The following is a 22,359-nucleotide window of genomic DNA, read 5'->3' on the forward strand; positions in this document are numbered from 1 at the left end:
CCCCACCTGTAGAACCACTCCTTTATTGGGGGTGTCTTGCTAATTGCCTATAATTTCCACCTGTTGTCTATTCCATTTGCAGAACAGCATGTGAAATGTATTGTCAATCAGTGTTGCTTCCTAAGTGGACAGTTTGATTTCACAGAAGTGTGATTGACTTGAAGTTACATTGTGTTAAGTCTTCCCTTTATTTTTTTGAGCAGTGTATTTAATGTCCAAGTGTCGGTGGAAATGGGTTTACATATTTTAAACCTACTCGCTCAGCACATACATTTTCCACAACAAAACCAGTCATAATGTAACACTACATTGAAATATTGGCCACACAAAACATTGCAAAAAACGTTGTATCCACAGTGTCATGAATTTAAAAAAACAAACATTTATTTAGTGCCTCTGAGAAATGATACAGCACATACTGGTTACAAAAATAATGAATATCCACAGGTTCATACTGGTTCAGTCAAGACACAACAGTAGCACTATAGCCAAGATAGTCTCAGAAATGAATCAACACAAGGCTACTTATTAAGACACTACAAAGTGTCTTAATAAAATACATCTGGGTTTCCTCAACCATCACAGTCAGCAGTCACTCCAATAGAGATTAGCACCAAATTGAGCTCAAAACATTTTCAAACCCCAATGATAGGTTATTATCAACAGGATTATATTTTTGGATTAAAAGCTAAATTTACCCTTACATCAAATTTGTCTCAGCATCTGCTTTACGGTTACGAAAGACCTTGTAACTTGTGTCTTGGATATGAGTATGGTGAATTTAGTGTAGGCTATGCCCAATGAGGACATATAAAACATAATGTTCACCAAATGTAAAATGGTAAGTAGACATGTACAGTAAACCTCTACAGATTTGGAATTAGTCATATTTATTCTAAGAGTGATCATATCTTACCTTAGTTTTATTTACTTATTTTTAAAAGTATCTTGACATCAAAGCATAATCTCTTTTGACATGCATTTCAAAAACCACACACGCAACGTACAGTTTTCCATATTAGGTTAGAAACACCCTCACCTGTGTAAATGTATGAAATAGTCTGTGAAAAAGTGCTGACTACAATATGGATTAAGGCATTTTTCATGTGTTGTTACTATTCCAAATCAAATTGTGTGTTCTAACATAACTTCATTTAAAAATAAATATCTATTATCTTCTTTAATTCTTAAAATATCATTTAAAAGGTTGCTGTACCCTTTAGTACACTACAAGCCTTAAATGGAATGAAAATAAAACGAACATTTGGAAAATGGTACATTAAAATGGTTAAATAAACCAAATTTAAAGACAGCTTCAAAAGTAACATAAAATCAGGAATAAAATAAAACTCAAACAGACATATCATATACAAACTTATATTTTTACGCATACAATTAAAAAAATGCTGCCGCAGTTAGCTTCTCTTCTCTTGTTCAACCCCTTGGAAAATATGTGCCAAAGCCCCGAGAAAAAGGCAAACACCTCTCTGTTCGACCCGTCTCTTTGGCATTATGGAAGGGATGGAGAAGACAATGGGAAACTTCTCTGCCAGGCAAGCGCTGCAGACCCAGTTCGAAAGATGTCATATATTTAGGGGCAGAGGGAGGAGGAATGGGCCTGTTTGTACACTTTGTAATGCCTTTACTTGGACCAAAGTGACAGGGATGGTTTTTTAAATTATTTTTTGGAGTGTGAGAGATAGCTGTTCTCGATACACAGCACTATGTAGGAGCTAGAGCAACTGCTGGGCAACTGTTGTAGGAGCTGGCCGGACTGCAGTGAGGACGCTAGGCCTGTCACTGCGCGGTCTCCTGCCCTCCATGTCTCGCAGTAGTTGTCAGTCTGGCGGTGACCCTCGTTGCTAGAGCCGTGCCAGACCATTTTTTCAGGCCTGAAGGGAAACAAATCGAAGGAAATTATGTTAATCACCTTAAGTACATCACCTTATTATTTTATAAAAAAATCTATCCAGTTAACAGTGATAATACAGTGCCTTCATGACACTGTTATAAGCAGTATGGCATAAGCCCTGGCATATCATACATACATAGACTACCACTTAAGCTACCACACTTTATCAAAAAATTGTTTTGCTTATGGCGACACTCATTATGACTAATGAGAAAGTAACTATTTGCCATAATAAGAACGATACTGCACGGTTAGATAAAAGAAAATGCAAATTCTCTATAACAGCCAAATAGAGAATGTCCCATTGATTAAGGTGCTGTTTACATTGATAAATTAAGCAGCTTTACATGTGCATAATTTAAGGTTAGACCATACAGTGTTAAAAGGTATTCAACTCTATATTAGAGTCAAACATTTCACAGAGAGAGTTGATATTGTAAAACAAAAGGTAACACTCTACAGTGTTAAAAGGTGGTCAACTATTAGAATAAAATGAATGACTCTGGTAGAATAGATTGTTAACACTACACCATTGCGAATGAATGCAACAATAACAGGTGTTGGCAAACACTTTAGAAAGTGTAACATTTACTCTGTGTAGTATAATAATATAGATCATTTGCTTTGCTAGCTAGCTTCAGGGACTTTGTAGATTTATCACTATTAGAGTTGATTTAACACTGGAGGTGTTACTGTGTAGCTGTGTCTGAAAGGCAACCACTCACCATGCACTGTCCCTAAGGATATCTCTGCCATCAAAGGAGTAGATTGGTGCATTTTCCTTCATCCTGCCCCCAGTCTTACTGAACATAGACTCCCAGCTATTAAACAGCACTTGGTCCTAAAGGGAGAGAGCATATATGTTCGTCAGCAAGAGAAACAAGGTTAAAATAAAAACCCATGGCAGCATTTCATTACTTATTTGTTGCTGAACAGTGTTGGATTGAAACATTCTCTAGAATTTCATGAAATGCTAATGAATAGGTTACTTCACAAAACGCAATGTCAATTTGGTGTCAGAAGTGGGATCCCACAGTCTAGACTTGTGCTTTCAGTAGTATGTTTACACACCCTCAGGTTTATGATGGGGAGGCTGTCTCTGTCGGACTTGCGAACAATGCTGTAGAGGTCCTGGAGCTTGGAGGACAAGAAAGCCCTGAAGGTGCCCTTCAGGCCCACAGCACGAGCCTGCTGGAAACACAGGAAGTCTGACCCACGAATACCCCGCATGTTGCCCACTTGGGGCATGTTCAGGGCAATCAGGTGGAGCTGAACAGAAAAGAGAGATGAGTTATAAAAACAGCTCAGGTCTACACACACTATTTAGATGAGACCATTTTAACAATACATACTTTCTCCGAAGGCACATTAAATTATGATTAAGGTACTCACTCCTGGCCCTGATGTGTGCAAGTGACCGGCAGGCTGGGGAACAGGAAGGGGAATGGGTCTTCGCTGGGGGGTGACCGGGAATCGGCTTTCAGGCTGGGTGGGATACCTGTTCTCAGGCTGCACATGGCTGTAGCGGCCATCTGTCTGAGGGGGGTACTTAGCGTCAGTCTGAGGGGGGTATCTGGGGTCATACTGAGGGGGATATCTGGGGTCGGGGTTGCGGTTTTCGGGTTTGGCAGGCCTGGGGATCTCCACAGGCTTGCGAGGAGGAGGCTTGATGTGGTGGATGGCGGAACCGCCTTGGGAGAAGTGTTCAGCTCCATTGTTGGCCGAGTGATCCTGGGACTGGGGGTAGTTGACGACAGGGGGAGGCTGGACTGCCGCTACTTCGTTGTCCTAAAGATTAAGAGCTTTATTTATTTGACATGAAAAGTCGTACTTGATTTTATGACTATGACTTTGTTTCCTCAAATATATCAATAGCTATTCATTAAATAAGTTGATACATTTTCTCTCTTTCATTTACAAATTTTTCTATTGATAGAACAACTTACCAGATCTCTGTAGAAGGGACTGTAGTCACCGAGCTGAAAAACAATAAGCTTATGAAAAAAGTACATACATTTGAGTTGTGTTTTTCTAAGTTTCTTTTAGTCTGCACTTCAACTTTTTGAATGTGCATCTCTAACTTCTTCCTACCTTATGAACACATTTCTCATATGAAAGAAAAATGTATGACTGTACCAGGACTTGTTTGAATCCATCGCGGACTCGGATGTAGAGATCTGTTTTGTCGACAATGTAGATGAGGGTGCCCTCCGACTGGCGTCTTGCAGTAGCAATCATGGTGTCGTATGACCTCAAAACTGTCACCTGGGGAGACCAGTACATATTATAGTACATATACAAGACTACATACATCAAATCAACAAACAACCAGTGAATCCTATTAGTTATGATGAATACATTCACTTTTGACCAATGCAAAATACAGTACACCTTTACGATCTTTGAATCTGCTTTTTTTCTGAGGTTCCTCCACTGAATCCACTTAACTAAATAGATCAATCTCTGGTTTATGGTACATATACAGCGCCTTCAGAAAGTATTCCTACCCCTGGATTTATTCCACATGTTGTTGTGTTACAGCCTGAAGTGAAAATGGGTTATATTTTCTTTTTTTTCCTTCACCCATTTACACACAATAGCCCATAATGACAAACTGAAAACACGTTTTTTTTATTTTAGCAAATTTTTTGAAAATGAAATACAGAAATATCGAATTTAACTAAGTATTCACACCCCTGAGTCAATAGTTTGTAGAAGCACCTTTGGCAGCGATTACACCTGTGAGTCTTTCTGGGTATGTCTCTAAGAGCTTTCCACACCTGGATTGTGCAACATAGGGCCCATTATTATTTAACAAAACATTTCAAGCTCTGTCAAATTGGTTGTTGATTATTGCTAGACAACCATTTTTTACGTCAAACTGTAACTCGTCAAAACTGTTCCTTGGTAAGCAAGTCCAGTGTAGGTTTGACCTTGTGTGGTTATTGTCCAGCTGAAAGGTGAATTCATCTCCCATTGTCTGCTGTAAAGCAGGCTGAACCAGGTTTTCTTCTAGGATTTTGCCTGTGCTTAGCTCCATTCCGTTGATATTTTATCATGAAAAACTCGCCAGTCCTTAACGATTACAAGCATACCCATATCATGATGCAGTCACCACTATGCTCAGTAATGGGTTGTATTGGATTTGCCCCAAACATAACACTTTGTGACATAACACTATAATAAAGTTAATTGCTTTGTCACATTTTTTTTTGCAAACAGGACGCATGTTTTGAAATATTTGTATTCTGTACAGGCTTTCTTCTTTTCACTCTGTCAATTAGGATAGTATTGTTGAGTAGCTATAATGTTGTTGATCCAACTTCAGTTTTCTCCTATCACAACCATTAAACTCTAACTGTTTTAAAGTCACTCATGGTGAAATCCCTGAGCGGTTTCCTACCTCTCTGGCAACTTTGTTAGGAAGGACACCTGTATCTTTGTAGTGACTGGGTGTATTGATACACTATCCAAAGTGTAATTAATAACTTCACCATGCTGAAAGGGATATTCAATGTCTGCTTTTTTTTTACCTATCCACCAATAGGTGCCCTTCTTTGCGAGGCAATGTAAAACCTCCTTGATCTTTATGGTTGAATCTTTGTTTGAAATTCACTGTTCGACTGAAGGATCTTACAGATACAGTGCATTCAGAAAGTACTCAGACCCCTTGACTTTTTCCATATTTTGTAATGTTACAGCCTTATCTAAAATTGATTAAATTATTTGTTTTCCTCAATCTACACCCAGTACCTGTCACGAATCCCACCGAAGGTGGCTCCCCTGCCTGCTCGGGCGGCGCTCGGCGGTCGTCGTCGCCTTTTTCCTTTTCTGTTGGTATGTCTTATTGTTTGCACCTGTTCCTTATTTGTGTATCTTGATTTGTGGTTATTTAAGCCTGTTTAGCCCGCCCAGGTTTGTGCGGGATTATTTTACGTCAGTGTGCTTTTGGATGTGCTGGCGATCTGCCTGATTTATTTTCTTTCCGGACTGTGTGCCCGTTGTGTATGGGTAGGTCACTTAGTTCACACGCCTGTTGTGTTGGCGTCGACCGTTGTCGTACCAGAGAAAAATAAATCTCATTTTTTCTTACCTCTGCTCTCTGCGCCTGACTCCTACCACCACTCCTAGCATTCGTGACAGTACCCCATAATGACAAAGTGAAAACAGGTTTTTAGAAATACCATATTTACATAAGTATTCAGACCCTTTGCTACGAGAATCGAAATTGAGCTCAGGTTTCCATTGATCATCCTTGAGATGTTTCTACAACTTGATTGGAGTCCACCTGTGGTAAAGTCAATTGATTGGACATGATTTGGAAAGGCACACACGTGTATATATAAGGTCCCACAGTTGACAGTGCATGTCAGAGCAAAAACCAAGCCATGAGGTCGAAGGAATTGTCCGTAGAGCTCCGAGACAGGATTGTGTCGAGGCACAGATCTGAAGGGTACCAGAAAATGACTGCAGCATTGAAGGTCCCCAAGAACACAGTGGCCTCCATCGTTCCTAAATGGAAGAGGTGTGTAACCACCAAGACTCTTCCTTGAGTTGGCCGCCTGGCCAAACTGAGCAATTGGGTGAGAAGGGCCTTGGTCAGGGTGGTGACCAAGAACCCGATGGTCACTCTTAGGGAGCTTCAGAGTTCCTCTGGGGAGATGGGAGAACCTTCCAGAAGGACAACCATCTCTGCAGCACTCCATTAATCAGGCCTTTATGGTAGAGTGGCCAGACAGAAGCCCCTCAGTAAAATGCAAATGACAGCCATCTTGGAGTTTGCCAAAAGGCACCTAAAGGACTCTCAGACCGATGAAACCAAGATTGAACTCTTTGGCCTGAATTCCAAGCGTCACATATGGAGGAAATCTGGCACCATCCCTACGGTGAAGCATGATGGTGGCAGAATCATGCTGTGGGGATGTTTTTCAGCGGCAGGGACTGGGAGACTAGTCAGGATCTAGGCAAAGATGAACGGAGCAAAGTACAGAGAGATCCTTGATGAAAACCTGCTCCAGAGCTCTCAGTACCTCAGACTGGGGCGAAGTTTCACCTTCCAACAGGACAATGACCTTAAGCACACAGCCAAGACAACGCAGGAGTGGCTTGGGGACAAGTCTCTGAATGTCCTTGAGTGGCCCAGCCAGATCCTGGATTTAAACCTGATCGATCATCTCTGGAGAGACCTGAAAATAGCTGTGCAGCAACGCTCCCCATCCAACCTGATAGAGTTTGAGAGGATCTGCAGAGAAGAATGAGCGAAACTCCCCATATACAGATGTGCGAAGCTTGTAACGTCATACCCAAGAAGACTCAAGGCTGTAATCGCTGCCAAAGGTGCTTCAACAAAGTACGGCGTAAAGGGTCTCAATACTTATGTAAATGTAATATATATTTTTTATATAAATTAGCAAAAATGATAAAAACCTGCTTTTGCTTTGTCATTATGTGGTATTGTGTGTAGATTGAATAGGGGAAAAAATGATTTAATCAATTATAGAATAAGGTTGTAACCTAACAAAATTTTGAAAAAGTGAAGGGGTCTGAATACTTTCCGAAGGCACTGTAGATTGCTAAATAGTTGGGAAGAGATTCCCATACCGATTCAATGGCTCATGGTTAATGAGCTGATACACAAAACGATGCCGGATTCAAATGTGTAATTATAAAAAATGATTGCAACCTATAGAACTTACTGTCAAGTTACCATATTAGCTAGCTATGTAACATGACTGAAAAACAAACCAATAATTAGCGACTCGGGATTAGTTTTAAAAGTTTTGTGAAATTAAATAAAATTCGTGTGAATCCCAATAGAAAGAAAAAAAGGCATCTCTGGAAATATGGGTCATTTTTTTTTTAACCGTTTAGGCTTGAGACAAGTTGTTCAATAGGGATTCTCAAGCATTTTATATAATTTGACAAATCATGTGGCGGGAAGTGTCGCGGGCCGTTTTAAACTAATCCCGGGTTGCTACTTATTGGTTTGATAAACAACTTTGTTCAGTCATGTTACCAAGCTAGCTAACCTGGTAACTTGACAGTAGGTCTAGGCAAATTTGATTGCCACAGGAATATAGGAAAAGGGTCTTGCAGCATGCCTGTCACGAAACGTTGCTCCATTTTCCCTCTCTGCATGACAATGAACTTGCACAGTCTACTCAGATTGGCCTGTACTCTTGGTTATAAAAGGTGATGAAATTATACAATGTACCAACATTACTCGCTGTGCGCGGTAATCCAATGTAACAAATGTACAAATCTAACCACAGAAGATGCATCAGGGTCTACATTTCCCGCTGGCTGATTACAGCTGCCACACATGATATGCGCATGAAAATGAAGTGGATATTATTGGACCTGCGCACACAAGAGACTAGTGGCTGTTGCTTAAATTCAACTGAATTTATAAACAAAACTGTCTTTTTAAATGCCAGCGGGTTCTTTAGATCGGTAGTGCTAAAAAATGTGGTAGTATCATATGGAACAGTACTACGGTATTGGTATCATAAGTATCATGACGTTTTGGTACCGTGATATTACCATGGTACTGGTATACCATGCAACACTAATAGAAATGTGTTATTTGTTCACTCGTGTTCCCTTTATCTAATATTAGGTTTTGGTTGACGATCTGATAACGTTCAGTGTAAAAAATAAACAAATATAAAGAAAAACAAATACTGTATGACAGACCGTGGGATGACCACTTACCCCTGAAGTGTGACCAGGAGTTCCAGGTGGTCCAGCAGGTCCGGGGGGGCCAGGAATATTGATGGCTGTGATGAAGAAAAAAATAAATGATGACGATATGATATGATATACACTGAGTGTACAGAACATTAGGAACAACTTCCTAATATTGACAAGGTGTCGAAAGCGTTTCACAGGGATGCTGGCCCATGTTGATTCCAATGCTTCCCACAGTTGTGTCAAGTTGGCTGGATGTCCTTTGGGTGGTGGACCATTCTTGATACACACAGGAAACTGTTGAGTGTGAAAAACCCAGCAGCGTCGCAGTTCTTGACGTAAACCGGTGCACCTGGCACCTACTACCATACTCTGTTCAAAGGCACTTAAATATGTTGTCTTGTCCATTCACCCTCTGAACGGCAAACATACACAATCCATGGCTCAATTGCCTCAAGGCTTAAAAATCCTTCTTTAACCTGTCTCCTCCCCTCTTCATCTACACTGACTGAAGTGGATTTAACAGGTGACATACATAAGGGATCATAGCGTTCACCTGGTCAGTCTATGTCATGGAAAGAGCAGGTGATCGTAATGTTTTGTACACTCTGTGTAGTTGCTTGTACCTCACTCCAAACCACTACCAATGTAAAATTTACCTTGGGACTATACCCTAATGAAGACTATTGTGACATTGTGTTTGTCACTGGTTAGGAAACTCACAGTGGTTAGGTCTATAGGCCCCTGGTAGTGAGGGGGACCCTGGGGGCCCGGGAGGACCTGGTGGGCCTGGGATTCCTGGACGACCGTCGTAGCCGATCCCGGGGGAGCCTGGTGGGCCCTGGGGACCAGGGAGGCCCATGATTGAATCTCCCTTTGGACCCTGTGATAAAAAAAAAGGAAAATAACATCTAACTTTACTTGTGCCACATTCATTATAAGGCTCTCTTTCCATTTTTGTTAGCGAAACAAGACCGATATTGTAAGGTGTCTTAATGACTGATATAAGGTTGTGACAAGTTCCTTTTATGTCCTCTCAATTTCGTACCATAAGTCCTGGGTTTCCAGGGGGTCCTGGTGGGCCTTGTTGTCCTCTAAAACGGGGGTCATAATAGCCACCACTTGGCTCTCCCTTCTCCCCCTTCACGCCTGAATCCCCACGCTCTCCTTTCAGGTCATTCTGCAAAGACAAACATCTATTAATGCTCTGTCCTGTCAAACTTACCCATCTTCTTAAGGATGATAGGATTATGTAGGAATAGGATAATAGAATTTCACTTCTTGTTAGGTTTTTAGGTTAATTGAAGATGAGAGTGCGGAATCTGGACTGGCAGTAGAGGGCTCTTTACACCAAATCAGAGTGGTGAGAGAAATAGAAAGACAAAATACAAAGAGATGACTGAAAACCAGATACATTTTTATTGGAGAAGAACTCTCTAAGGCTAGATTAGAAATTCAACAGCGATGTAGTGGAGGATAAATGTTTGTAAACGTTGTTTATGCACCTCTTTATTCTGTGAATATCTTTTAAACACATGTTCAGCCAAATTAGTGCTTTTTGCATGAACGTTTACGCCATCTCAACCAGTGTTCCAAAATGTACAAACCTACTATTTTAGCTACTAAATCCCTGTATGTAATGCATACTGTAGTACTATTAATGGTAATACTGTACCTTGAATGTGAATATGTCTAAGTTAGAGGCCACACCTGAAAAAAAAAAAAAATGTAAATCACAAAAAGCATACAGGTTGAATTGTAGCCTTAAGATAAAACCAAGTGGTTGTTATTATCCCTGTGCTGTATTGAGACATAAAAGTCTTACCTGGCGTTCCTGGGAGACCTTGAGCTCCGTGATCACCTTTCTCCCCCTTTGTCGCTACAAAAAACAGAGAACATGTGAAGAATATACACAGTTTAGAAAATAAACATGGAAACATTTCTATTAGAAATAAATATAATTTGTATCACTGTATTGTAATGGTTGTATGCACTACCCATGCCCAATGGCAGTCAAATGTAACTTTTTTATGGGGCTAATGGAATGGTTAGCCTTACATTAAAACAGAATGGATTTCAAAGTCTAAATGAAACCTTGACAGCACTATTTTGATGTTCCAGTTTTTTTTTATCAGTAAATTCCACAAATCTAGGTGCTTTTTATGAAAGCATTGGCCTAATCTCTTGACAGTAGATTGATCTCGAATCCCTCTTTCTTCAATAGCTGAATACAATTGAAGGTTGATGGGGAACTGTTTATGTCTCTTTAAAGAATAAAAACTGTCTCTTCATTTTCATTGACTGCTGGGTATGCTCATGTGACAAATGTAATCCTCTGTCTTCAAGATGTATAGTGTTTGAAGTAAAAACAACAAATCATTGTCAGCATACCTGGATAAATCCTTGAGGCGTCATATCCCTGCAACAAATGGGAAATTACACATTAAAGTATTCTCCAGTATCTTGCACACAAACATGATATCTTGTTTCTTATTCCTAGATGAAGATGGCATTATAGACTTTTTTTGTGGCCAATGGCATCGATGGAACAGTTGAAGTCAGAAGTTTGCATACACGTTAGCCAAATACATTTAAACTCAGTTTTTCACAATTCCTGACATGTAATCCTAGTAAGAATTCCCTGTTTTAGGTCAGTTAGGATCACCACTTTATTTTAAGAACGTGAAATGGCAGAATAATAGGAGAGAGAATTATTTATTTCAGATTTTATTTCTTTCATCACATCCCCAGTGGGTCAGAAGTTTACATACACTCAATTAGTATTTGGTAGCATTGCCTTTAAATTGTTTAACTTGGGTCAAACATTTCAGGTAGCCTTCCACAAGCTTCTCACAATAAGTTGGGTGAATTTTGTCCCATTCCTCCTGACAGAGCTGGTGTAACTGAGTCAGGTTTGTAGGCCTCCTTGCTCGAACACGCTTTTTCAGTTCTGGCCACAAATGTTCTATAGGATTGAGGTCAGGGCTTTGTGATGGCCACTCCAATACCTTGACTTTGTTGTCCTTAAGACATTTAGCCACAACTTTGGAAGTATGCTTGAGGTCATTGTCCATTGGAAGACCCATTTGCGACCAAGCTTTAACTTCCTGACTGATGTCTTGAGATGTTGCTTCAATATATCCACATAATTTTCCTCCCTCATGATGCCATCTATTTTGGGAAGTGCACCAGTCCCTCCTGCAGCAAAGCACCCCCACAACATGATGCTGCCACCCCCGTGCTTCACGGTTGGGATGGTGTTCTTCGGCTTGCAAACCTCCACCTTTTTCCTCCAAACATAACAATGGTCATTATGGCCAAACAGTTCTATTTTTGTTTCATCAGACAAGAGAACATTTCTCCAAAAGGTAGGATCTTTGTCCCCATGTGCAGTTGCAAACCGTAGTCTGGCTTTTTATTGGCGGTTTTGGAGCAGTGGCTTCTTCCTTGCTGAGCGGCCTTTCAGGTTATGTCGATATCGGACTCATTTTGCTGTGGATATAAATACTTTTGTACCTGTTTCCTACAGCATCTTCACAAGGTCCTTTGCTGTTGTTCTCTGTTCTCTGTTGTGCACTTTTTGCACCAAAGTACGTTCATCTCTAGGAGACAGAACGCATCTCCTTCCTGAGCTGTATGACGGCTGCATTGTCCCATGGTGTTTATACTTGCGTACTATTGTTTGTACAGATGAACGTGGTACCTTCAGGCATTTGGAAATTGCTCCCAAGGATGAACCAGACTTGTGGAGGTCTACAATTTCTTTTCTGAGGTCTTGGCTGATTTATTTAGATTTTCCCATGATGTCAAGCAAAGAGGCACTGAGTTTGAAGGTAGGCCTTGAAATACATCCACAGGTACACCTCCAATTGACTCAAATGATGTCAATTAGCCTATCAGAAGCTTCTAAAGCCAATACATCATTTTCTGGAATTTTCCAAGCTGTTTAAAGGCACAGTCAACTTAGTGTATGTAAACTTCTGACCCACTGGAATTGTGATACAGTGAATTATAATTAAAATAATCTGTCTGTAAACAATTGTCGGAAAAATGACTTGTGTCATGCACCAAGTAGATGTCCTAACCGACTTGCCAAAACTATAGTTTGTTAACAAGAAATTTGTGGAGTGGTTGAAAAACGAGTTTTAATGACTAACCTAAGTGTATGTAAACTTCCGACTTCAACTGTATATGATCTTCAGGGTTGTGCTCATTAGGGCATACGCTGGAAAATTTAAATTATTGTTGCTTATTAGACAAGTCAAAGTTGTCTCTCCCTGTGTCAGTCTTCCATTTGGTGCTGAATGAACAAAACCCTGGTTTTGGGAATAAGGATTCTGATAAACTCACGTTGAAGCGGTCCACAGGCACAGCTGGTCCAGGTGGTCCTGGGGGCCCGGGTGGGCCTGGGACACCCTGAAAAGAGATGACATCAGTCAGTGCACTTCCATTGGATTGTAAATCGGCCCAGTGCATTGTTATATGCACATGTCACACTTACTGGGTAGCCAAATCCGGCACCTGTGGATGGCTCTCCTTTTTCACCCTTGTATCCGTTTACACCAGGACGACCCTGTAGGAAACAGACATGGACAGTTAGATACTACACAGGCCTTACACAAGGAGCATTCACTAGAGATAATAATAGCAGTAATAATAATTACAAGAGATAATACTAGTAGTAGTAGTAGTATTAGTATAAGTAGTAGTAGTTGTTGTAGCATTCCGTACTTACTTTCCATAATTACACTCAAACTGGCAATAGATGTTATGTACATTTAGACTTATTCCACACCTGCTCAAGGAAAGGAAACATCTGTATCTCTTAAATTGATGTCACACGAAGCAATCTGGATGCAATTTATGTTGCTTGCAACAAAGTTGCATCCAGGTAGCTCTATGTCTCGCTCCATGTCTCCCTTCCAAAATTGCCTGCAATTTAGTTGCATTGCAAGAGACAGAAATCAATCCTAATTCATGCAACTGACGGTATTCAGTATCCAATCAGTGAGCAGAAAAAAGTTTATATGATTCGTTGATATCGTTCCAATCGGAAATCCGTCCCAGTTGCCATGTCAACACAGCTGTCAGTGCTGCAGCCAATAGCGACAAAAAATACATGACAAATGGGAAATGTATGAACCAGGGGTGGTTTGAATATACAGTACCAGTCAAGAGTTTGGACACACCTACTCATTCAAGGGTTTTTCTTGAATTTTACTATTTTTTACATTGTAGAATAATAGGAAGACATCACAACTATGAAATAACACATATGGAATCATGTAGTAACCAAAAAAGTGTTAAACAAATCAAAATATATTTTAGATTTTACATTCTTCAAAGTTGCCACCCTTTGCCTTTATGACAGCTTTGCACACCCTTGGCATTCTCTCAACCAGCTTCATGAGGTAGTCACCTGGAATGCATTTCAATTAACAGGTGTGCCTTGTTAAAAGTTAATTTGTGGAATTTATTTCCTTCTTAATGCATTTGAGCCAATCAGTTGTGACAAGGTAGGGGTTGTATACAGAAGATAGCCCTTTTTGAGTGGTACTGTATATATATATATATTATATAAAAAAAAGAAATGTGGGGTGGACTTAATATACTTCTAAATGACTAAAACCAAATCGAAACTGTGTTGAAATGATAATGGACAAACATTAATACCGTTTTTTGACTGTGTCCAGCTGTGTAATAATCACTGAAATGAAAGCTAGACAGTCAGGGAGCATAGAAAATTGGATAAAGGTTTTTTATCCATCGTCTTGGGGGCGAGGAAATCCGAGAGACCAAATGCGGCCGCGGGGGCAAAATGAGTTTGACACCCCTGATATAAACAAATCTAGACACCCTGGCTAGTCATGGTTTATGTACAGTATATGGTCTGGCAGTCAATAAAGGTAATTTTATAAGTGAAACCAGACGTTTCTCTGTCCAGTTTTAACTGAAAATGTCTAACATGAACTGCATTAGCTAGCTCGTCGCTAGCGTGGTTAGCTTACTTGCTTGAGGTGATGTCACAAGCAATTTGCATCTGCAACAGAAATTACATCCATATTGCTTTGTGTGACACTACTACCGTCACGCTACTGAGACCCTACTGTAATTGTAAAGTTAGAAATTTAGCTCCAGTACTTACAGGTCTTCCGGGCATTCCAAATTCACCCTTTATCCCAGAAGGTCCATACTGCCCCTGCACAAACAACACATCAATAATGTGACAAAAACAAAAACATTTTTATCCGTTCGACAGGGGTGGATTTTTGTTTAGTTTTGTGTTTTTGTTTTTTTAAATGATGATTGCCAAATCATTTTCTAGGTACGTGATGTCACCGAGTAATAATTAAGCTCCACATATCATTCTAAATTCCTGAATTGCATGCAAAATCTTTTTTTTTTCTCAACTATAAAAATAATGCTTCTTTACAGGACAAGGATTGTCCTGACTTTCAATGCCTGAATTGCTTCACCTTGCTTTTCTGGTTGGCTGGCAAGTTTCACCATCCAATTATTTCAGAGTGCAGGAGTTTCACCATGGCACGGACCATGGCAATACGTTGCCGCATGACAATTATTAGAATATGGCAAATATGTAAGGGATAATCAACGAGGGGTTATGCGCTCTATGGAAAATAATAAATGACGTGGACGGTGTGTGGAACTAACCTTCCATGGAACTGCATTATTTTCCAGAGAATGCATAGAGCCCCTTTTCTACCATGGCTATATTTAACACATTTGTTCAACAGTGTTCAACATCCACTGAAGTAGCTAGCAAGTTTACTAGATAGCTACAGTAGTTTCCTTGGTAACCAAACAGACAGACTTGCTAATTTAGCTAACCAATCATCACCATCAGTCCTAGCTTGCTATTATGGAAATCGAATTCAACAATGCCAATAATGTTTTTATATTTTACTTTTGCTTTCAAAAGCAGCTCAAACATGCACAGATGAATGTGCAAGTAGAGATACTGGGGTGCAAAGGAACCAAAAAAATATATAACAATATGGGGATGAGGTAGTTGGTTGGGCTATTTACAGATGGGCTATGTACAGGTGCAATGATCTGTAAGCTGCTTTGACAGCTGATGATTAAAGTTAGTGAGGGAGATACGAGTCTCCAGCTTCAGTGATTTTTGCAGTTCGTTTCAGTAATAGGCAGCAGAGAACTGGAAGGAAAGGCGGCCAGATGAGGAATTGGCTTTGGGGATGACCAGTGAAATATACCTGCTGGAGCGCATGCTATGGGTGGGTGCTGCTATGGTGACCAGTGAGCTGAGATAAGATGGGGCTTTACCTAGCAAACACTTATAGATGACCTGGAGCCAGTGGGTTTGGCGACGAGTATGAAGCGAGGGCCAGCCAACGAGAGCATACAGGTCACAGTGGTGGGTAGTATATGGGGCTTTGGTGATAAAATGGATGGCACTGTGATAGACTGCATACAATTTGCTGAGTAGAGTGTTGGAGGCTATTTTGTAAATGACATCGCCAAAGTCAAGGATCAATAGGATAGTCAGTTTTACGAGGGTATGTTTGGCAGCATGAGTGAAGGATGCTTTGTTGCGAAATAGGAAGCCGATTCTAGATTTAATTTCGGATTGGAGATGCTTAATGTGAGTCTGAAAGGAGAGTTTACAGTCTAACCAGACACCTAGGTATTTGTAGTTGTCCACATATTCTAAGTCAGAACCGTCCAGAGTAGTGAAGCTAGACGGGAGGGCAGGTGCGGGCAGCAATCGGTTGAAGAGCATGCATTTAGTTTTACTTGCATTTAAGAGCAGTTGGAGGCCAAGGAAGGAGTGTTGTATGGAATTGAAGCTCATCTGGAGGTTAGTTAACACAGAGTCCAAAGAAGGGTCAAAAGTATACAGAATGGTGTCGTCTGCGTAGAGGTAGATCAGAGAATCACCAGCAGCAAGAGTGACATTGACGTATACAGAGAAAAGAGTCGGCCTGAGAATTGAACCCTGTGGCACCACCATAGAAACTGCCAGAGGTCCGGACAACAGGCACCCCCGATTTGACACACTGAACTCTATCAGAGAAGTAGTTGGTAAACCAGGCGAGGCAATCATTTGTGAAACCAAGGCTGTTGCGTCTGCCGATAAGAATGATTGACAGAGTCGACAGCCTTGGCCAGGTCGATGAATACGGCTGCATAGTATTGTCTTTTATCGATGGCGGTTATGATGTCGTTTAGGACCTTGAGCATGGCTGAGGTGCACCCATGACCAGCTCGGAAACCAGATTGCATTGCGGAGAAGGTACGGTGGGATTCGAAATGGTCGGTGATCTGTTTGTTAACTTGGCTTTCGAAGACCTTAGAAAGGCAGGGTAGGATAGATATAGGTCTGTAACAGTTTGGGTCAAGGGTATCTCCCCCTTTGAAGAGGGGGTTGACCGCGGCAGCTTTCCAATCTTTGGGGATCTCAGACGATAAGAGAGAGAGGTTGAACAGGCTAGTAATAGGGGTTGCAACAATTGCTGCGGCTAATTTTAGAAAGAGAGGGTCCAGATTGTCTAGTCCAGCTGATTTGTAGGGGTCCAGATTTTGCAGCTCTTTCAGAACATCAGCTATCTGGATTTGGGTGAAGGAGAAATGGGGGAGGCTTGGGCAAGTTGCTGTGGGGGGTGCAGAGCTGTTTACCAGGGTACGGGTAGCCAGGTGGAAAGCATGGCCAGCCGTAGAAAAATGCTTATTGAAATTCTCAATTATCGTGGATTTATCGATGGTGACAGTGTTTCCTAGCCTCAGTGCAGTGGGCAGCTGGGAGGAGGTGCTCTTATTCTCCATGGACTTTACAGTGTCCCAGTACTTTTTGGAGTTTGTGCTACGGGATGCAAATTTCTGTTTGAAAAACTAGCCTTTGCCTTCCAAACTGCCTGTGTATATTGGTTCCTAACTTCCCTGAAAAGTTGCATATCGCGGGGGCTATTCGATGCTAATGCAGAACACCACAGTATGTTTTTGTGCTGGTCAAGGGCAGTCAGGTCTGGAGTGAACCAAGGGCTATATCTGTTCCTGGTTCAACAGTTTTTAAATGGGGCATGCTTATTTCAGATGGTGAGGAAAGCACTTTTAAAGAACAACCAGGCATACTCTACTGACGGAATGAAGTGAATATCCTTCCAGGATACCCGGGCCAGGTCGATTAGAAAGTTTGACCGTGGACCCAGGCAATGAGGCATTGACCGCTGAGATCCTGGTTGAAGACAGCAGAGGTGTATTTAGAGGGCAGGTTGGTCAGGGTGATATCTATGAGGGTGCCCGTGTTTACAGATTTGGGGTTGTACCTGAAAGGATCCATGATAATTTGGGTAAGATTGAGGACATCTAGCTTAGATTATCGGACGGCCGGGGTGTTAAGTATATCCAAGTTTAGGTGACGTAACAGTACAAACTCTGAAGATAAATGGGGGGCAATTAATTCACATAGGGTGTCCAGGGCACAGCTGGGGGCTGAGGGGGGTCTGTAACAAGCAGCAACAGTGAGAGACTTATTTCTGGAAAGGTGGATTTTTAAAAGTAGAAGCTCAAACTGTTTGGGCACAGACCTGGATAGCATGACAGAACTCTGCAGGCTGTCTCTGCAGTAGATTGCAACTAACCCCCCCCCTTTGGCAGTTCTATCTTGATGGAAAATGTTGTAGTTGGGGATGGAAATTTCTGAATTGTTGGTGGCCTTCCTAAGCCAGGATTCAGACACGGCTAGGACATCAGGGTTGGCGGAGTGTGCTAAAGCAGTGAGAGAAAAAAACTTAGGGAGAAGGCTTCTGATGTTAACATGCATGAAACCAAGGCTTTTACAGTTACAGAAGTCAACAAATGAGAGCGCCTGGGGAATAGGAGTGGAACTGGAGGCTATAGGGCCTGAGTTAATCTCTACATTACCAGAGGAATAGAGGAGGAGGAGGATAAGGATACGGCTAAAGGCTATAAGAACTGGTCGTCTAGTGCGTTGGGGACAGAGAATAAAAGGAGCAGATTTATGGGCGTGATAGAATAGATTCAAGGAATAATGTACAGACAAGGGTATGGTAGGATGTGAGTACAGTGGAAGTAAACCTATGCATTGCGTGACAATGAGAGAGGTTTCGTCTCTGGAGGCATTAATTAACCTAGGTGAAGACTCCGCATGTGTGTGGGGTGGGATGAAAGAGCTATCTAAGGCATTTTGAGCGGGACTGAGGGCTCTACAGTGAAATAAAACAAAAACTAGCCAAGACAGCGGTAGACAAGGCATATTGACATTAGAGAGAGGCATAAAGCAATCACAGGTGTTGATCAGGAAACCTAAGACAACAACGGTAAATGGCGATGAATGGGCAGAGCAGGTCAGTTAGGTACATACAGGACCTGAGTTCAAGGCTGGGGCTGACAGGTAAACCAAATGAGGTACCGTGTTATTGAAACAGTCCAGCGGGCATTAGCTCTGTAGCCGAGTGATCATAGGGTGAAAAGAGCAGCAATAGGTGAGTCAGGGCGCTGTTCGGTAGTCACTACTACGATGGGCGAGCAGGGGACACAGCGTTCAGAAAAGCTAGCGTGCCGGGGCTAGAAGATGGTTCCGCGGCGATATCGTAACAGAATAGCCTGTTGAGACCACATTGGGCGATCACGTCGGCAGTCCAGTCGTGATGGATTGGTGGGGCTCCATGTCGACAAAAAAAGGTCCAGGCCAATTGGCAAAGGAGGTATTGTAGCCCTAGAATTAGCTGGTATGTGGGCTTGGCTCAAGGCTAGTTCAAGGCTAGCTGGTGCTAGCTTCGGGACAGAGGCATTAGCTACCAGTAGCCGCTCATTTGCAGCTAGCTAGTAATGATCCGGTGTAATGAACCAGAGCGGCAGAAATCCGGTGATATGGTAGAGAGAAGCAGTCCGATATGTTCTGGGTTGATATTGCGCTGTGCAGACTGGCAGGTGATTGTCCGAGCTAAGGTTGGCTGATTCCGGGGGAAAAAAAGGCGAGGACCGCTAGCTGTGCCTAACAAAGACTAGTATCTAGTTACCTGGCTAGCTCCTGATGGAAGATCCAGTTATAAGGAATAAAAATATGGCTATAAGAATGAACTATAGCCACTAAATTCTACCATGCTGATACTGTGCATTATAGAGAAATAATGCACGCTCTAGAATGCCCTTCAAGCCAATCAGAAATGACTATTCAACAATGCCATAGTATAATTAAGCAATAAGGCACCGCCAATATACAACGGCTAAGGGCTGTTTTTAAGCATGACACAACGCGGAGTGCCTGGATACAGCCCTTAGCTGTGGTGTACTGGCCATATCCCACAAACCTGAGCAGTAAAAATCTATGTTTGGTCATTCCCATGGTATACGGTCTGATATACCGCGGTTGTCAGCCAATCAGCATTCAGGGCTCGAACCACCCAGTTTAAAATTAAGCAAAAATGCCCAAGGAGGTGTGGTATATGGCCAATATCCCACAGCTAAGGGAAGTTATTATACCCGACGCAGCGTGGAGTGCCTGGATACAGCCCTTAGCGTGGTATATTAACCATATAGAACAAACCCCCGAGGTGCCTTATTGCTATTATAAACTGGTTATCAACGTAATTAGAGCAGTAAAAATAAATGTTTTGTCATACCCGTGGTATACGGTCTGATATACCACGGCTGTCAGCCAATCAGCATTCAGGGCTCGAACCACCAAGTTTACAATGTCTGATATAGCGCAGACTTCAACCAATCAGCATCCAGTAGCCGAACTACCCGGTTTATAAAATGAAATTATTGCATTTTATACATGCTGGCTTTCGCAGGCTATACCTGAGACATGAAAATAATGTGGGAGGGCATACAGCCTATCGGCAATTTATTAATGTGCAATTTGCCGCTTTAGGTGTGACGTCATTACGTCCAGCTGTTTTTATCGACACAAGATAGTTTAATTGAAATGCACCCTAGCAGGAAATTGCTGAATCCATTTTCTATGCAAACTCTTTAAATGTTGACAATAAAATCACTAGACAAGTTAATGGAAACATAGCTATTGATATACATGGCAGCGCAATTTATTTAAGGTAGACTCAGCAATATGCGTTTACCACGAGGAACAGGTCTACTTCCGACACAAACTAAGACCGCATGAAGCATTTGCTGTCATGCAGCTATCCCCTTGCAGAAGAGAGACGTGAACTGTCGTGCACATGCGAAGATGCTTAACAGTATCTGTGCTGGTGCTGACAAGTGCAGACTCTTGCCTCACACTCTCTCTTGACAATATCTCTGGCCCTACTGTCGCTCAATGCGTCCGTGGTCCCATCCATTCAGGACATCTACACAAAACGGTGTCTGAAGAAGTCCCGCAGCATCATCAAGGACCCCACACATCCCAGTCACTAATGGTTCACTCCCTTAGAGTCTGGCAGACAGTATAGGAGCATCTGGTGACAGTTTCTATCCACAAGCCATCAGACTTGCTGAACACTTGAACTGGACTGACCACACGCACTGACTCTCTGCACCTTAGCACACATGAACACACCCACCCAAACACACACATCCACACTCATACTACACACAAATCACAACTGCTGCTACTAGACTTTTCTATTCTACCAAGCCATTTACTTTTTATTCTTATGTGTATCCTGGTCATACGACTAATAAAACTTGAAACTCGTGACCAGGTCATATCGCTGAGTCAGTTTAATTTAAGGCAGCTTCAAATAGTAAGAACGTAATGTAAAGTAATAAGACTAAAAGTACTTACAGGAGGCCCGACGGGTCCGGCAGGTCCTCTGTCTCCCTACAGAAGATGGAGTTGGTGTTTAATGAGGCCAACAAGCAGATAAGACAGAGGCAAACAGAAGTCAATAGTGAGACACTCACCTTCTCACCAGACAATTCTCCCAGGTACAAAGGACTCCCATCGGGCCCAATGATTAAGCCAGGCTCGCCCTTCTCGCCCTGAGAAGAGACACATATAAAGAAAATCTGTTAATTTGTTAACCCCCACAGAAGAAACACTTGCTGGGAATAGGCCTTACATAGTGGTACACTGTAGCACTAATGATAGGGCTATGTTGCTGTGCAGTCACATCACTGACCTTGACTCCATAACCGGGCTGGCCTGGGTCTCCCATGTCACCCTTTGGTCCAATAGGACCCTTTTAGAAAATACAACAAAGTTGAAAATTAGCTGTTTATCACACATCAAACTAGCACTCATTTTTTATTTCTTTAGTCCTTCAGGGCAAATATCCACCACACTGTGACATCCACATGTGTTAGAACACAACGTTAGAAGAACTGTAGGATAACTGTAGCAAGACAACATTAAGTGACCTGTAGGTTAACATTAGGAAAATCAATGCTTACAGGGAATCCAGCTTGGCCAGGTAGACCAGTTCCACCCTACAGAAAAGAAAAGGAAAGACAACATAAAAACTGTTAAAATGATTTATCCCTTTTTCATGACTGGTTAAGTAAGGCCACACATCGTTCCAAATATTTGGTAGGGACGTATACCCATTAAGTCAAATCAATATTTTGTGGTATCGTAACGGATTTCCACTATCTCCCCCTACATAATATTTTTTCAATCAACTCAAATGTCTAAGGACATGATTCATTACCATGATTTCATTGCATTATATGCTCTCAATAGGTTTTGCAAGAAAATAACATTTGTTTCCTATGAGATCATTAATAAAATATCTCGATGAATGAATAATGTTAGTTATGAAAATGACACAGGCCATTGGGAAAACTACTGC

The 22,359-nt window shown here is 41.7% G+C and overlaps 1 protein-coding gene across 2 annotated transcripts in view; it reads right to left on the reverse strand.

Moving 5' to 3' along the window:
- Window positions 1–362: 362 nt before the first annotated feature.
- LOC106581675 (uncharacterized) overlaps window positions 363–22,359 on the reverse strand; it is a 210,731-nt gene continuing 188,734 nt past the window's right edge. For both annotated transcript variants that reach the window (XM_014163884.3, XM_014163883.3), the window contains 19 exons: window positions 21,962–21,997; window positions 21,691–21,750; window positions 21,473–21,550; window positions 21,354–21,389; window positions 14,748–14,801; window positions 13,104–13,175; window positions 12,953–13,018; window positions 10,994–11,021; window positions 10,428–10,481; window positions 10,278–10,312; window positions 9,651–9,782; window positions 9,326–9,485; window positions 8,627–8,691; window positions 4,049–4,177; window positions 3,859–3,891; window positions 3,305–3,700; window positions 2,984–3,181; window positions 2,638–2,753; window positions 363–1,892 (listed from right to left, as the gene is read on the reverse strand). In XM_014163884.3, coding sequence (XP_014019359.1) covers window positions 1,679–1,892; window positions 2,638–2,753; window positions 2,984–3,181; window positions 3,305–3,700; window positions 3,859–3,891; window positions 4,049–4,177; window positions 8,627–8,691; window positions 9,326–9,485; window positions 9,651–9,782; window positions 10,278–10,312; window positions 10,428–10,481; window positions 10,994–11,021; window positions 12,953–13,018; window positions 13,104–13,175; window positions 14,748–14,801; window positions 21,354–21,389; window positions 21,473–21,550; window positions 21,691–21,750; window positions 21,962–21,997 — 1,962 coding nt within the window. In that variant the 3' untranslated portion in view covers window positions 363–1,678. The remainder of the gene's footprint in view (window positions 1,893–2,637; window positions 2,754–2,983; window positions 3,182–3,304; window positions 3,701–3,858; window positions 3,892–4,048; window positions 4,178–8,626; window positions 8,692–9,325; window positions 9,486–9,650; window positions 9,783–10,277; window positions 10,313–10,427; window positions 10,482–10,993; window positions 11,022–12,952; window positions 13,019–13,103; window positions 13,176–14,747; window positions 14,802–21,353; window positions 21,390–21,472; window positions 21,551–21,690; window positions 21,751–21,961; window positions 21,998–22,359) is intronic.

Source organism: Salmo salar, chromosome 21 (assembly GCF_965601325.2).
Source record: "Salmo salar chromosome 21, fSalSal1, whole genome shotgun sequence".
Classification (NCBI taxonomy): domain Eukaryota; kingdom Metazoa; phylum Chordata; class Actinopteri; order Salmoniformes; family Salmonidae; genus Salmo; species Salmo salar.